Raw genomic sequence first — 14994 nt, 5'->3', positions numbered from 1 at the left:
GTGACTGTTCTTATTTCTCTCAGTCCACTCGCCCCCTCCCATTCTTATTCCCTGCATCTTTTATTGATCTTTTAGCTCACGCTCCTATTCTCTGCTTCCTTCCTTTTTTCCTTCCTCGTCTCCCCATGTTTACGTTCTTCTCTTCTGTGTGCCATCACCTTTTCCGTATTCTTTTCTCCCTCTTTTCCATTCTTCAGCGTCTCCCTTCCCTTGTTTGTTTCCTCTACCTTTCCTTCTACTACTTTTCCTGTTTTCCTTCACACTAACTGTTCCTTCCTTCCCTTTTTAAGTTTCTCTGTGCCTTTTTCATTCGGTTTTTCTGTACTTAATTGTCATCCTCCTCCTCCTCCTCCCCCCCTTTCCATCTTCTCATGAAGTAATTTCCTTCTCCACTTCACCTTAACTCAGCTCAGTTGTTTGGTTTTCCTGTTCCTTAGTTCAATCTCATCTTCTCCTTTTTTCTCTTATCCACATTTAACTGTACTTGCTTCCTTTTCTTTTTTTTTACTCCAGTCCTCCCTTCAACACCTCTAATTTTTTTTCCTCAGATTCAAGACTCAAAGCTTCCACCAATCGGTGTTTCACCTCAACCTCTCACTCTCTCGTGGCCATTCTCCTTTGGCTTCTGCGTCCAAATTAAATAAACAGTGGGCACTGTGCAGGACTGAAAAGGACAATTCTTCATCTGAAGATGAAGAGTTTTTTTTGGGGGGGGGGAGGGGGGGGGAGCAACAACTGGTGTGTGAACACTTTCTACATTTTATCACTCCCCATTATGTGGCACTGGGCTGTCACTGCAGACTTGTGTTGTGACAAGACAAGAAGGCGAAGGAGAGAAAGAGAGAGCGAAACACACACACACAGACACAGACACAGACACCGAGAGAGAGAGAGAAGTGAAACAGAGTGAGAGAAGCATTTTTCCTTCTTCAGTCAGACACTCAGTGTCAGCCTGACCTTCTGCACAGTCAGCAAACAAGTACAGAGACAATGCTCTGTGCCTGTCAAGCCTACACACACATATGCACCCACCCACACACACACACACACAATTTTGTGCATCAGTAAACAACTCCAGCGACTTTATACACACATGTCCAAAAACACACTGTCCTCTGCAGGAGCATTTGACTGCAGCTGCTGAGACCCACACACACACACACACACACACTGTTTGGATACATTTGTTAAGTTAGTTTCTGAGAGAATGAAGAAAATCGACTCTGAACTTCATCTTAATATTTGCCAAATGGCTTATACTGCAGACATTTCTTTTATGCATCTTTTATAATTGAATCTGTTTTCCCTTTCCTGTTGAACTTCACATTACTTCTACAGCACCGGCGACTACAAAAATGATTAACATTATTCATGAATAAAGTTACCAAATTTACAAAAACATTTTTGCAACCTAATTCCTTTATCAATGAATTAACAGTTCTTGATTTTTTCTCTTCTCCTTTACTCCGTGTCATCATCGTCCGTGTGATGAAGAACACTGATACAGCTGATACTGCAATTAGTCGTAATGATTTGCAAACAGCGACTTAACGCCTACAAATTTGGACTCGCACCACGTACTCACTGATGTTAACTATACCCAGACAGAAGACTATAGGTTGCACGTGCGGCGTTTAAATGACCTTGACGAGATGGAGCTGAAATGACCTGACTCTAGTGAATTGAACTGACGGGACAACACAAATTAAAGTAGGCAGGACTGAATTACAATGCTATGGAACAGACCCGACCACAGTGAGCTGGAAAATAAAGTGGTTTAACCCATATAGGGGCACTGGATGATCCTGGACTGCTGAATTAATGTGTGGTTCATTATATACTGTAATATACACCAATCAACCAACCACTGGACCTAAAAATGGTTGAGTCACTCATCATCGAGCATTCCTTTAAAAATGATATCTGCACAGCCATAGATAAGTGTGTTAGTTTCTTGCTGGTTGACCATGTGTTATGGCAGTTTAATAACATGAGGCTATAAAGATGAGCTGTAGCCTTGAGGACACTGTCAAGCTCCTTTTTCATAAACAATGAGCTCATTTGCAGGCTTTATAACAATGAGCTACACAGGCCTGGTTTTCTTTGTAGATGTAATCACGAAAAAAATAATTAAACTTGTTTCCCCATCCCCTTTATCGTACCCAGGATGGCCAGCACCATGCCACTTTTCAGCACCTCCATGGAACCCGAGCAGACAAAGAAGATGGCCTGGAGTGCGTCGCCCTGTCGGAGGAGGTATTCTCCAGGAGTGCAGAAGGAGGTTTTTGTGTGCAGAGACAGGGAGCGCAGGCAGCCACGACTGGCGGAGGCAAACATGGACAGCTCCAGGATCTCCTTGTTAAGGTGCATGGTGATGTCAGATCGCAGCTCGTCTGGGAAGTCCTTCAGCAGCTGTGGGGACGGGGATGATGGTGATGATGAGAGAGGGAGTGTGAGGCAGAGAACGAGACGGAGAGAAAGAGAGGAGGCAGACGAGAGTGAGGCAAGCATGACAACTGTGAAAATATCCCATGCTGCAACTGGGTGATTAAATTTCCAGCCTTGGCGGCTTTTTGATTAGATTCTAAGCTACTGCGCTACGGGAAACACTAATGTCACGTCAAGTCAGGTTTGTCTTTACAGCCCAGAATCAATAACAGTTGCAAAGCCACCTCCAGAAAGAACTGAACGTTCTTTAATATTATAGTATTTACTTTCCCTTCAGCCAATGAACAAAAATACCATGTTTGGTTTTGTGTGTGCCATGCTGAATATGGTGAATAACACACCTAAAAACAAATATAGAACACTCACAAACAATAGGATAGATTGTCAGAAACATACTCAAAAACAAACAAACACCATGAGTCACTGATATAACCCATAACATCTGTCTACATACTCTTTTCTTCACAAGGCCCGGTTGGAACAAGCGAGTTAGCATGTACTCCCCGTGTGTGTGTGTGGAGGGGGGGTTTCTCCGGTTTCCTCCCACAGTCCAAAAACATGCAATATGGGGGATTAGGTCAATTGGTCACTCTAAATTGACCATAGGTGTAAATGTGTTCTCAAAATTCAATTTGAATTTACTGTGACAGACATCCGGGTACTAGTAAAGGAAGAGCAATTGAGTGCAGATACACAGGTCTCCTCTTCAGCCAATCAGCACCTTGGGTATATTATAATACATCCATGGTGGCAACACATGACCACTATTGGCCTCTTCCCACTATGGGCCCGGCTCGCTTCGCCTCGGCACAGCACGGCATTACACGGCACGGCACGGTCAGTTATGTGCTCAAAAATGTCTGATTGAGTACTGAATGTGAAAATATATAGAATTTGTCCAATGTAATTTGTCCAAATTGTGTGATTCAAATTCAGTTTTTTAATGCAATTAGTCAAGTTTAGCCATTTAAATTCAAATATAAATGATTCACATTCAGTTTCTGATGGCACATACTGTATTTTAGCCCATAGCATCTGTCTCGGACATGAAAAAGTGATGTCCAGCCGTCCAGACTAAACATGCATAACCTGGATATATATACAGGTACAAAACATAAGCAACCAAGCACAGTTGGGAATGTTCCTGTCACTGAAAAAAACCCATGTCATTTATCTGCCCGTCTCCTTCAGGACAAAGATCTGGGGCTCACCATCACACAAGAGTCGATCAATGAGCCATCAGAGCCCGGCTGGCTTTAATCAACAGGCCCATCTATAATTCATCTGTCTGAAATTCATCATCATCATCATCATCATCATTTCATCTGAGCGCTGGTCTGGGCTCTGACAGCTGTCTCGCAGGGACTCGCAGCCTGGAGGGACGAGCTGCTATTAGACTAGTGCCTGGCTCCCCTGCGCTTGTTAAGGAAAGGTGCTCTTTCGCCTCCGTGTATGTGTTTTCTCTCAAAGCTGTCCTCGAATTTAGCTCCGTCTCCATTTTTTCTGTTTATATTAACGTTGATAGATTTACCTACTTTCCGTCTGACACAAATATATGTGATGTGCAGGGAGTTAAATTCCAAGATTGTCAAAAATGAACATGCCTTACAATTAATATTATGCATGCATATAAGCTAATACCTTTAATATATTATACATAATATATTTTAGGGATATAATATCTCTATCCTTTAATGTATTTTATACAAAGTTTGTCTTTTGAGTCTTTTCAACTTGTACCTAAGTCTCGCAAAAAGAAGTTAACGGTTGTAACGTTTCTGCATTAAAATATCTAAAAATGTAAAAGAGTACTTTTATTAGCCAAAATGTTTCCAATACACTTTAAATTCATAGAAATCAGTCTTTTATTTTTTCAAGAACACGGACTATGTGCTATAATTTCCAGACCAAACCCCCAAATGACCCATTGGTTGGTTCCAATCTTGAACCTTAAAAAACCCATTTGAGTGAATCTGAGGTAATTAGCACTTGGGCCAGCAGAAGGCGCACTCAGTGAAGCTTGGCCTTAAATCCACTTTGAATCCATCAAAAAAGCAAGACAGTGATGTCATGCTGTTTCTCAAAACCAGGGTTAACTTCTTCACTGACGGTTTTGCTGTGAAAACTGAGCACACGGGCAAACTAAAGCTTCCCCCTGACAACAGCGGTGTGTGGAAGTACTGCCATTTGGGTTCTGCGCCATAGATGAAGAAGTAAGGAACAAAATTTGTGGCTGCACCTGGTCAACCTCGCATGACTAATAGTAAGTGTAATAATGAATGAAACACTTGTTTGCGTGTGTGTGTGTGTGTGTGTGTGTGTGTGTGTGTGTGTGTGTGTGTGTAGGTGTAGGTGGGGGGAAGGCAATATTGAAGTGTCTTTGAAAGAATGGCATGTTACATAGTATTCATTGAAACGGTGACAGCCCTGTGGCCTCCTCTCATTATCCTTAATTTTGTAACCCCACACTGTACATGTCACGTAACATGAATTTGACATGAATTCACTAGAAAAAGGTCTGTGGATCTAAAACCGCTGAGTCCCCAAAAACCTGTTGTCCACAACATGACAATGCGAGACAGAGAAGTGAAGTCTCTGTCTGCTGCTTGTCAATTTTTCTTTTTTTTATATATATTTGTCGTTTGTGTCCTGTCCTTGTCAGTCAGTGCTGAGGAAAACAACATGCTCTTACCCTGTCGGGGGAACATGTAGTATTGATCACATTATCGCTCTTATGACGAGTCTAACTGTGGTGGATGCGTGATGAGGGACCGATATGTGACCTTTTTAAATGTAATATTGATCTCTTTATGGCTGAGCTGTTGGGTTTCAAAATATGTTAAGTGAAAACGGAGCAGGAGGATTTATTCCAGCTTAAATGTACACAGTGGCACCACATGGGAAAGTGGTCACATTCACTTGTGTGTGTGTGTGTGTGTGTGGAAAACACTTCAAACTGAAATCGATTGCCCTCGTTTTCTATACCTCATTACTGTCGATGCCGTTGTTGACCGACCAAGTCGTCTGGAAGTACTCCAACATTCGCTGCTTGAGGCTCTGCGGCAGATGATGGACACGTATGAAGTCCTTGAGGTCTTTGGTTCTGGTGTGGTACTGGGACCATCGTGAGTACATCCTCTGGATAATGGCGGTCACGTTACCAAAGACCAAGGCATGCATCAGTGCTGCAGGTGAGAGGAGGAAGAGGAAGAGGAAGAGATGAATTAGAAGTAGAATGAAAGTGTTCAGACTGATAATGGTTTTGCCCAGACCAGAAGGAAAAGACCATTTGGATGATGTTCTAATGGCGGAAGACTATCTGCAAAAAAATGTCTCACTGTGAATGCAAAGAGACAGCAGAGGCTTTGGTGGACAGCAGGTCAACAGTAATGGATAATTGGGATTTGCATGCTTTGTTTTCGTGCTGTCACACCCAAATAGACTTCACCAAAACAGTAGTAGCATACTCTAATGGGCAGTGTTGGAGTATCTTGTTATTAATAACACTTTAGCCTACTTAGATTATTTAATAATATAATAATATTCAGCAAAAGACATTGTTTTCAGAGAGACAAAGGGGATATAATCGGAGAGGGAAACTAAATTTACTTCCTGTCGGACTTACGACAAAGTCCCCATTGACTTTTTGGACCTTCCCGACATGATTTACATGTGTACCAACCTTCGTCCATGTACGTGAAACACGACAAAAAGTCACCTGATTAAAGCTGATTTTCATTTTCGTAAGTCCCTCCCACATCCAATTTTCCCACGCTTTTTCACCGAACAACTTTCACACGTAAATTATCACCAGGATTTATGCGATCGCAAAAATCTGCGAGTTTCGGGGTATGGGAAAGGCCTCAAAAACGTGATTCATTGGAGAGAAAAATAATAATAAGGAGAAACTTGAAAAAGCAGTATAATTAGATTTAAAGAAGGTCTCGACTAAAAAAACAAATGCAAAAAGAATCACATGTTTCTTTTTTTATTATTATTATTTTATATTGGTAACATACAAATACTCTGCTTTTGTCAGGTGGTCATGCTTTAACGCAACGTCAAAGGACTTTGTAGTTGCGGTAAAGTTGTAACTGCTGCTCCATCACTGGTTCCAAGCTGTATAGTCTGCATGAAGGAATCCACTTTTGTCCGATTAAATCTCCGCAACAATGATGGAGAAGCTCTGTCGCAGCCGCCACAGATAATCGCACTCCTGTAAATATGATGACGCGCGCGTCTCACGGGGAGCTGTCAATTTATGTGAGCGATTAAACAGAAACAAAAAGCAAATGGTATGTTTACATTCATGTCTTGCACCTCCCAGAGGAGAACACTGATGTCTGAACTGAGAGGAGCTGATCTGATTGGAGTGACATATCCCTGCCCTTTGCATGCCCACACAGATAATATATTCTCCTGATCTCGTTCAGCTTTCTCCTGCCAGTGTTGCACAACTCGAGACATGAAGGCACCGAGACACTGAAGGCACGTCTGGAGCGACTGTTTACCGACTCCAGTTGTCAGACAGTCCCACCTTTCAATCACAGCACTTGTTTATTTCAATCAAATGTAGCAAATACAGCAGGGTAAAGGGTGTTTTGCTGTTGAATTTACTCTAATAAGGTAATAATCCAATTTCCTCCACAAACTCACTGCATTTGACCTTTGAACTGCTATAAATATGAACAGGTGCTGTGTGTTAGTTTTCATTTCACACTGACCCACAAGGGACAATATGGATGTGTGTGTTTTGTGTGTGTGTGTGTGTGTACTTGTTAGGACCTTCTCTGGCATAAACACTGACCTTGTGAGCACCAGTAGTCCCAGAACCTCATCTGAGGAACTCAAGGCCTAAGATTTTAATTGTTCTTAGGTTAAAGTAAGGGTGAAGCATTAACTGGTTATAGTTAAGATCAGGGCTAAGGCTTTGTTTAGGTTGTCCAAATGAACATAAGTCAACACAGTGTTTTAAAAATAGCTGCACAAACGGGTCTGCTTGTGTGTGTGTGTGTGTGTGTGTGTGTCTCTGGGACTGTTGCTGCCCCAAGGCAGTCAAGGACATTTAACGTTTATTGCTGAAGCCGAGAGAGAACTGTCCACAGGGACAATCCTAAAACAGAGACCGCTCTTTATCCGTAAAAAAACACACCTATAGTGTAGACGATCCAGTTTAAGCCGGATCAAACCGTATACTGCAAAGAACACTTTACACTTTAATGTACATTATTAACAAGGTGGGAATCGCAGGATAACTCACGAGACTACACAACACATAGCCCACAATAACAATAACAATACAGTGATTCTGCAAAAATCAATGTACTGCAAGAACATTATATAATGAGACCGTTGGCCACTTCTGCTCATGCTTTCCTCCTGGGTGAGTCAAATTGATGGGAAAATGTGTTTAAATTGGCATATTTTTATGATTCTTTAAGGATTTGGATGGTTTTCAAGATGGTGGCATGTTTTTTTTTTTTTTTTTTTTTTTAACAATGACTAATTTAGTCCAATTCCTGACAGTGAAGAGGGACAGAAAACAGGGTGAGAGAGGCGAGGAGAGATTCACATCAGATCAAACATGAGCGTGTTTCGTATACCTCCTATGAGCATCACACAAATAGAGAAGATCTTTTCAGCATCGGTGTTGGCCGACACGTTGCCGAACCCCACACTGGTCAGACTGCTGAGGGTGAAGTAAAGTGAAGCGACGTAAACACTCCGGACAGAGGGTCCACTGCTGCTCCCGTTGTTGGCTCCTAGGGTGAAGTACGGAGAGTCCAGCCGCTTCCCCAGCTCGTGGAGCCACCCTGGATTTGAGAGATGAGAGTGGAGATATAGTGAAGGATGAAGGTGGCTGTCACAGCAGCACAGTCACCAAGAGGCAAATCATGGAAAATGGCTGTTAAGTGATACTATTAGACCTGACTGGGGAAGCGTTTGTGTGTATACACCAGCAGCGCAGGGGCAGAATGTGTCAAACTGTTGAATGACGGTGAATTTGAGCAGCAGAATCCACTTCTGCAACTTTCTGTGAGTGTTTTTTTTGTGTTTTCAGTACATATTCAGTCTTGTATAAGTAAAAATGACAAGTTTCTTCCCAGAAAATGACTTTGGTAGAAGTTGAAGTCACGTTTTATAATATAACTTAAGTAAAAGTCTTAAATTATATGACATTTACTGTAAGTATCAGACCATTACCAACTCTAATTCTTCTGACAATATTTGGTCGTACCGAGTAACAAAGATAGTTAGAGAAAATGTAATCAACACTACAGTGAAAAACACAGAGAGGCTCATGTGGAGCTGATAGTTTTAATCAGCACTGTGTGTGTCTGTGAACTTAATTGACAACGATAACAGACATTTGTTTGTACATTATTTAAAACTGAGCATCTGAAATATCTGAAACAATCCAGACAAACACAGACCGTCTCCCCTCCATGCTATAGCCAGAACAATGGATGTAACAGACTGATCCTTCGCATGGGAACCAGAACTAATCTCTGGTCAGTACAGTGTGGAGATGTGTAGCAGATCCCAGGAGAATCGCCCGCAGACACTGATGAATGGTAATTGGATGGAAGTCCCTCATAGCTGCGCGGCTTCAGCATCAGAATCGCATAATTAGGATACAACACATTAATCCTGCCTCGCGCACTGACCCGTTGTTTTATGACACTGAAATGCGGTAATTGGTAAAAGGAGGAAAATCTGCATCGTTCTTGTGACCCAGTCAATGCTGACCCAGAACCAGTTATGAAGACAACAGGGCGAGGTAACTGCAAGCAACGCGTGCTCATCGATACTGACCAGAGATCAGCCCAGGGGGCCTCATTATATGAGGGACCTGGAGGCTGAGGGGGAAGCCTGAGGGCGGCATCATTATTTACAAGAAGAATCACAACAGTCATGTCCACATTTGCGCGCACACACACACACACACACAACTGATGAAGTGTCATTTTAACAATCAACATAAGAATAAATGAATCGATGAGGAAATAATAAAGTTCATTTTGCTGCAAAAAACACACTGAAACAGTGAGAGAACCAGGCAAAAATGCAGCACTGCCTCTGACACCCACTCTGTGATATGACAGCACGATGAGTGTTACATAGCTACAGGCAAGGACCTCTTGAATCAGTATTTGGTCCTTCAAACTCCGCTGCATGTGGTGTCTTTTCAGAGAGGACTGTCATGTGACCGCGGTCGGTGCTTTAACGCCCGAACGACACGTCGATACTTGTGCAAAGTGATTTATTGTGCGTGAGATGGTTTTGAAACCCTGTTTCAATGGAACTATGGGTAGAAACAAGAGCCGCAACAAAAAACACATCGACACTTGCTTGCTGAAAAGAAGCAGCAGCTCTCTGATTTGGAAACAAAGAGCAATGAATCTTCAATTTTTCTTCGCTTCTGCGCTAAAAACACGTTAGATTAATATGATCAAGAAATGGGAAAAGTGGCGCTTTTTTTTAATGCCTAATATTTTAGCCGTACAGCTTTTAGTGTGAGCCACAATCGTTGAGCCATTTATTCCACAGATTCCTCAGTCCACTGTTTCCTTCATATTGATTGTGCACTGAGCGTGACAAAGAGTTTTGCTCCCTCGGCGAGAAAGAGAAATGTAGATAAAATGAAAACATACAATCCCTCATCTCTGCTCAGCCAATACAATGTTCAATTAACCACATTTAACCACCATACAGAGTCAGAATGAAAAAAGGACGACCACTACCTGCTGTATAACAAAGTCGACCTGTTGCAACACTTCACTTCATGTGTTCTTCATTGAGACCCAGAAATAGACTAAGAATTTTTTAGGATAAATTCTTCTTATTTTTTTCCTCATTTATTTACAGCAACCATTTAATCCTATGGATAACTGGCTGTTAATGTTACAGAGAGAGACCTGTACTTGTACTCTTGTAGGGATTTCTTTATTTAGTCTGAATATCTGCAGTCGCATTGTGTTTTGTCACGATTCATCAAATTCAATGTCATGCTAACAATGACACACTACCGGTCTGTCTTTTCACATCAAGGCAATAAGCAGCAAAATGAAGAAAATCACAGTCTGCTTTCAGATTTTCACATCATCCCGGGTAGAACACATCTAAACTCTGACAGCACCTGACTTTACATGCCTGCTGAATGCAGTAGTATGTGCTCAGTATCACCGCACTGAGCTGAAAGGAAGAATGCCGTCATCAGCAAGCAAGAGAGTTGGAAAGGTCTTCACTCTACTCCATCATTTTCCCTTCCAAGTACTCACCGATATCCCAGTTGTAGGTATTGGCCTCCATCTCCATCTTGCCGATGATGTACCAGATGCAGGCCATCCAGTGAGCCAGCAGGGCAAACATGGACATCAGCAGGGTGAGGACCACCGTGCCGTGCTGAGAGTAACGATCCATCTTCTGGAGAAGCCGCAGCAAACGAAGCAGACGCACCGTTTTTAGCAAGTGGACCACAGACACCTGCGGGAAGAGAGGACCAGGACGTCACTCAAAACTGATTTCATTTTCAGGAGTCAAACATCAATGTTTGTGTGTTTCATAAAGGGCATTCATGGTGGGTGTCACAGTTTTTCATGTGTTGAACCTACACTGAAACTGACATTAGTCATCACTATCACCACTTCATCTCTCCGCACAACTGCATCTCCTGAAGGCAACGCGTGTTTCTTTCCTTGCTAAGCAGTTACCACGATGACATAAACCCCCTTTTCATTTCTTGTGATTTGCTGGTGTTGTGCTAGAGGCATACACAGAGAGAGAGAGTGAGAGAAAGAGAGGGAGGGAGAGCAGACAGGAACAGAAACCATGAAAACTGAGGAGCAGACTGAATTCGTCTCCCTTCTAATCTCAGGGGAACGCTGATAAATCACCTTCATCCCCACAAGTATTCTTATACAAACCACTGTGAAGGGGCAAAAAGAAAGCTCTTGATCGTGCTTCAGACATTAGAGGATGCTCAAAGGCTCTCGTATTCTATTATTACACATGCTTGTAAACGTGCCAACGATACGGTCCATTGAAATATCTCCTGATGAAGGAGCCTTGAATACAGAACTGCCAATTAGAGTAATCCGCCAAATGCTGGCAGGTGTGTTTGTCTTGTCTTAAACTCATACGACAGTATTTCTCAACTCGTCGCACACTCTCTCCGTCACATATTTAACTGCCTTTGCCACAAGCCCTGTGCCTCCTCAACTTTACTCACTTAGAGACACACACACACCGTTACTTTCACACGTTCCTCACAAACATGTGCTGGAGATGTGAATGTCATCCATTGTGCACTTGCTCCTCAGGCAATGTTCTCCACCAACAACCATGTGGGACTTGCTGCCATGTATCCCCACTGGCAATATGCTCACATATACATATGCCCCTGAACACACACACACACACACACACACACACACACACACACACACACACACCTAGTGTATATGCACTACACATTAGTTGGATGTAAGACAAAGTGGGCATCCTTTCCTTGAGAATGTATTTAAGTACACCGTGACAGGATGGGGTGGGGAGAAAACGAGTGCGTGTGCGTTTGTCAGTGAAAGACTTCACGCTGTGTTTTTTTTTTACTAGCGAAAGTAAAAGCATGTGATATGTGGACAGTCTTTATCGGAGCTGCTCCTGCAATGTCTACAGTATGTTTTATGGTGGGTTTTTCCACACCCTCGCTGTGAGAAATGGAGAGCCGCTGCAGCATGAGCAGTAATGAAGTCTCCTGCTGAGCCCTGGGGAGAAGCTCCATCTTTTCTCTATCATCTATCACCACCACACATCCTACCCATGGAGGGAGAGAGAGAGCGAGAGCGAGTCCTGAGCAACACCACATTCTTCTCCAGCAGCTACGCGGAAGGGCATATGCACCACCTGCCTCTCTCTCCCTTAACTGCCCCTGCTTCCACAACCATTCAGATTTTCATTTCCCCTTGATCATCGGGTGTGAAATTTACATGGCGCTGTTTGATTGCTTACTTTCCTTTACACAAATCCTGATTACAGTATTTCTCTCCCCGCAGCCCCACTTTTAACCCGTCAAGCCAATCACAACAACACGACTGGCCTTTTTCATTATTATTTACAAAGTAGGCGTCCAGGCCTGGGGAAAACGGTAGCCAAGGAAGTTTGATAGTAGTGGTTTGAAGAGCTACTTAAGCACAATCATGGGTTGTTTTTTTCAGTCAAAACAAGAATGGAATAAACTCCTTTTTAATCTGAAAATCTGCACAAATTTAGGACCTTTTCTACCATAAACACTGACTTTGGGAGGGATAGCGATTTGGTTAGGGTGTCCAAATGCAGCGTCCTAAGAAGAGCGGCTGTGCAAACCTGTTAGTGTGTGGGTGTGTGTTTTATATTTCAGGTTCATCTGCCCGGAGACTACAGATGGAAATTAGATAGTAGCTTAAGGTAGAGCAAAGTGTCTTTTCTGTTGCTGAGATTAATGTATTTTGTCCAAAGTTAATTTAATTTAATTTGAATTTAATTTATTTTTATTTAATAAACTCCACTTAATGAATCAACAATAAGAAAACACTTCAGGCAAAAGTACATTTGACAATCATGAAAGATTAAAAAATATATATATATATATATATTACTTAACATAACACTGAAAAAAAAGAAATAAAGAAAAAAGATTCAAGATAAAGTAGACAAAATAAATAAAAAAGAGGAGGGAAACTACTATGCTGTGGCCATTTTGGTGATAAATGGCTGCAGGCCTCAAAGGTGACATCAGTGCGAATGTTTTCACGCAATCCTCAGCAGTAACCAGCCATTCCTGCTCTCCCGGCAGCAGCAGGCGAACTTGTGACCCAGTAGTCCTACAACCATGTCCAAACCCTACTGGGATTGTGTTGCATTTCCATTAATAGAGTCTGAAACTAAAAAGGCACCTTCACCTGAAGCTGCCTGGAGCTGCACTCAGCCCATCACCATTCCTTATAGCATATAAAAGGTAAAAAAAAATTATAAAAAATTAGGTCTTTTTTTTTTTTTTTTTTACATTTCTATCCATTTCTTTATGTGGAAAAAAAATATGGTGTTTATTAGAATGATTTACCAGCTTCCTTTCTTTGTTTTGTCCACTCTTTCATATCTCACATGTCCATCTAAACGTGCACCGGTGTCTGTCGTCACACTAGGTTCACTCAATGCTGATGAAGCGTGTCAGCTCCCTGTGACTCGCTCTGTGTCTCTCAGGCAACCTGTCACACTGCGCACAGGAAGTGATTTTACGTCACGAATGACGCAGGCAATTGGTCAAAGAACAACAGCTACCGTGCTAGTAAAGCGAGACAAAGGGCTACAAACGATCCCTGCGTGGCTCAGAATGAACCAGAAAAGTTTCAGAAACCTGGACGTTTAGCAGTTTGACTCATGGATAAATGCTTATTGTAACTGGATAGTGGGGAGTGGGGGTGTTGTGGGATCACCTTGACACACATCAACACGGCAGTGTTTTAGTAATTACTCAGAATTCCTCATGGAGGTGAAAAGAAGCTCCACACTGAGCGCTTTAAAATGAGGACCTTTCTGTTTGCGTAACAACAGCGTGAGGGACAATCATTGTGACACTTTCTCCAAATTAGAAGAAAAAACTTCCATAAGCAAGCAATCAAAGCCTCCCTATAGTGTAGTGCAAGACAACATGGTCTACCTAACTGCTCCACATCTCTGCTTCCTCCTCCACTCTACTATTCTTAAGGGGGTCATATATTTGACACAGGCAGAGCAGGAAATGGTTTTAATGACACAGGTTTGATTGTTTTCACAGCACTCGTATACGGTACAGTATGTGGAATCGATACACAGAATCAAAGCAGGCAACGCAGCGCTGGAAGGAATCTATGAGATCTGCTCTTATGAAAAAGTTAAATGTGCTGCACGTGCACGACGTACCGCCGTGATGACAGGGTTACACAGAGGAGTTCTGCTACTGTACACGGCATCAATCATAGATTTCTTTACAATAGTACTCAAGGTCATGTTCAATTAGGTCACACTTATGCTTTTCCTTTCCTTTTCATATTCCCCTTGTCCTTGCATGTTGGGTTACAATTAGATTGATTGATTATGAGATACAGTCTCTGCGGGGGAGCGGTGGTGGTGGTGGTGGTGGTGGTGGTGTTGAAATGAGCCAATAGTTACTCACGACGCTGACTTTGAAGCCATAGAGCAGGTCAAAGGGCAAGGCGGCCACCAGGTCAATGATGAACCATGTGGTCAGGTAGTGGATGCAGATCTGCCGGGCGTTAAAGATCACTTGGCCCGACTTGCTGACGTAAGAGGTGCGGAAATTGAAAACAATGTCTGATGGGAAAATGGAAAAACAGACAAGAAAAAGAATAAAAGGGGTTACACACACACACACTATATCATTTAAGTCATTTATAAAATGACAATGATATATCATCAGAGATTAAGTGTATATAATGATTTTGGTGCCTGTCATAGTTCCCTTGTGGTCTCTTGTCATCATGTGGTAATTCTCCACCTGTTGCTGAC

At 42.4% G+C, this 14994-nt stretch overlaps 1 protein-coding gene across 1 annotated transcript in view; it reads right to left on the bottom strand.

Moving 5' to 3' along the window:
• kcnh8 (potassium voltage-gated channel, subfamily H (eag-related), member 8) overlaps nucleotides 1–14994 on the bottom strand; it is a 51914-nt gene that overhangs the window by 12432 nt on the left and 24488 nt on the right. Inside the window, exons 6-10 of the mRNA XM_058618451.1 lie at nucleotides 14642–14799; nucleotides 10731–10935; nucleotides 8052–8261; nucleotides 5434–5633; nucleotides 2163–2412 (exon numbers count right to left, since the gene is read on the bottom strand). Coding sequence (XP_058474434.1) covers nucleotides 2163–2412; nucleotides 5434–5633; nucleotides 8052–8261; nucleotides 10731–10935; nucleotides 14642–14799 — 1023 coding nt within the window. The remainder of the gene's footprint in view (nucleotides 1–2162; nucleotides 2413–5433; nucleotides 5634–8051; nucleotides 8262–10730; nucleotides 10936–14641; nucleotides 14800–14994) is intronic.

Source organism: Solea solea, chromosome 20 (assembly GCF_958295425.1).
Source record: "Solea solea chromosome 20, fSolSol10.1, whole genome shotgun sequence".
NCBI lineage: Eukaryota > Metazoa > Chordata > Actinopteri > Pleuronectiformes > Soleidae > Solea > Solea solea.
Note: the sequence above shows the minus strand (reverse complement) of the source record. Positions and strands in the feature narration are given on the sequence as shown.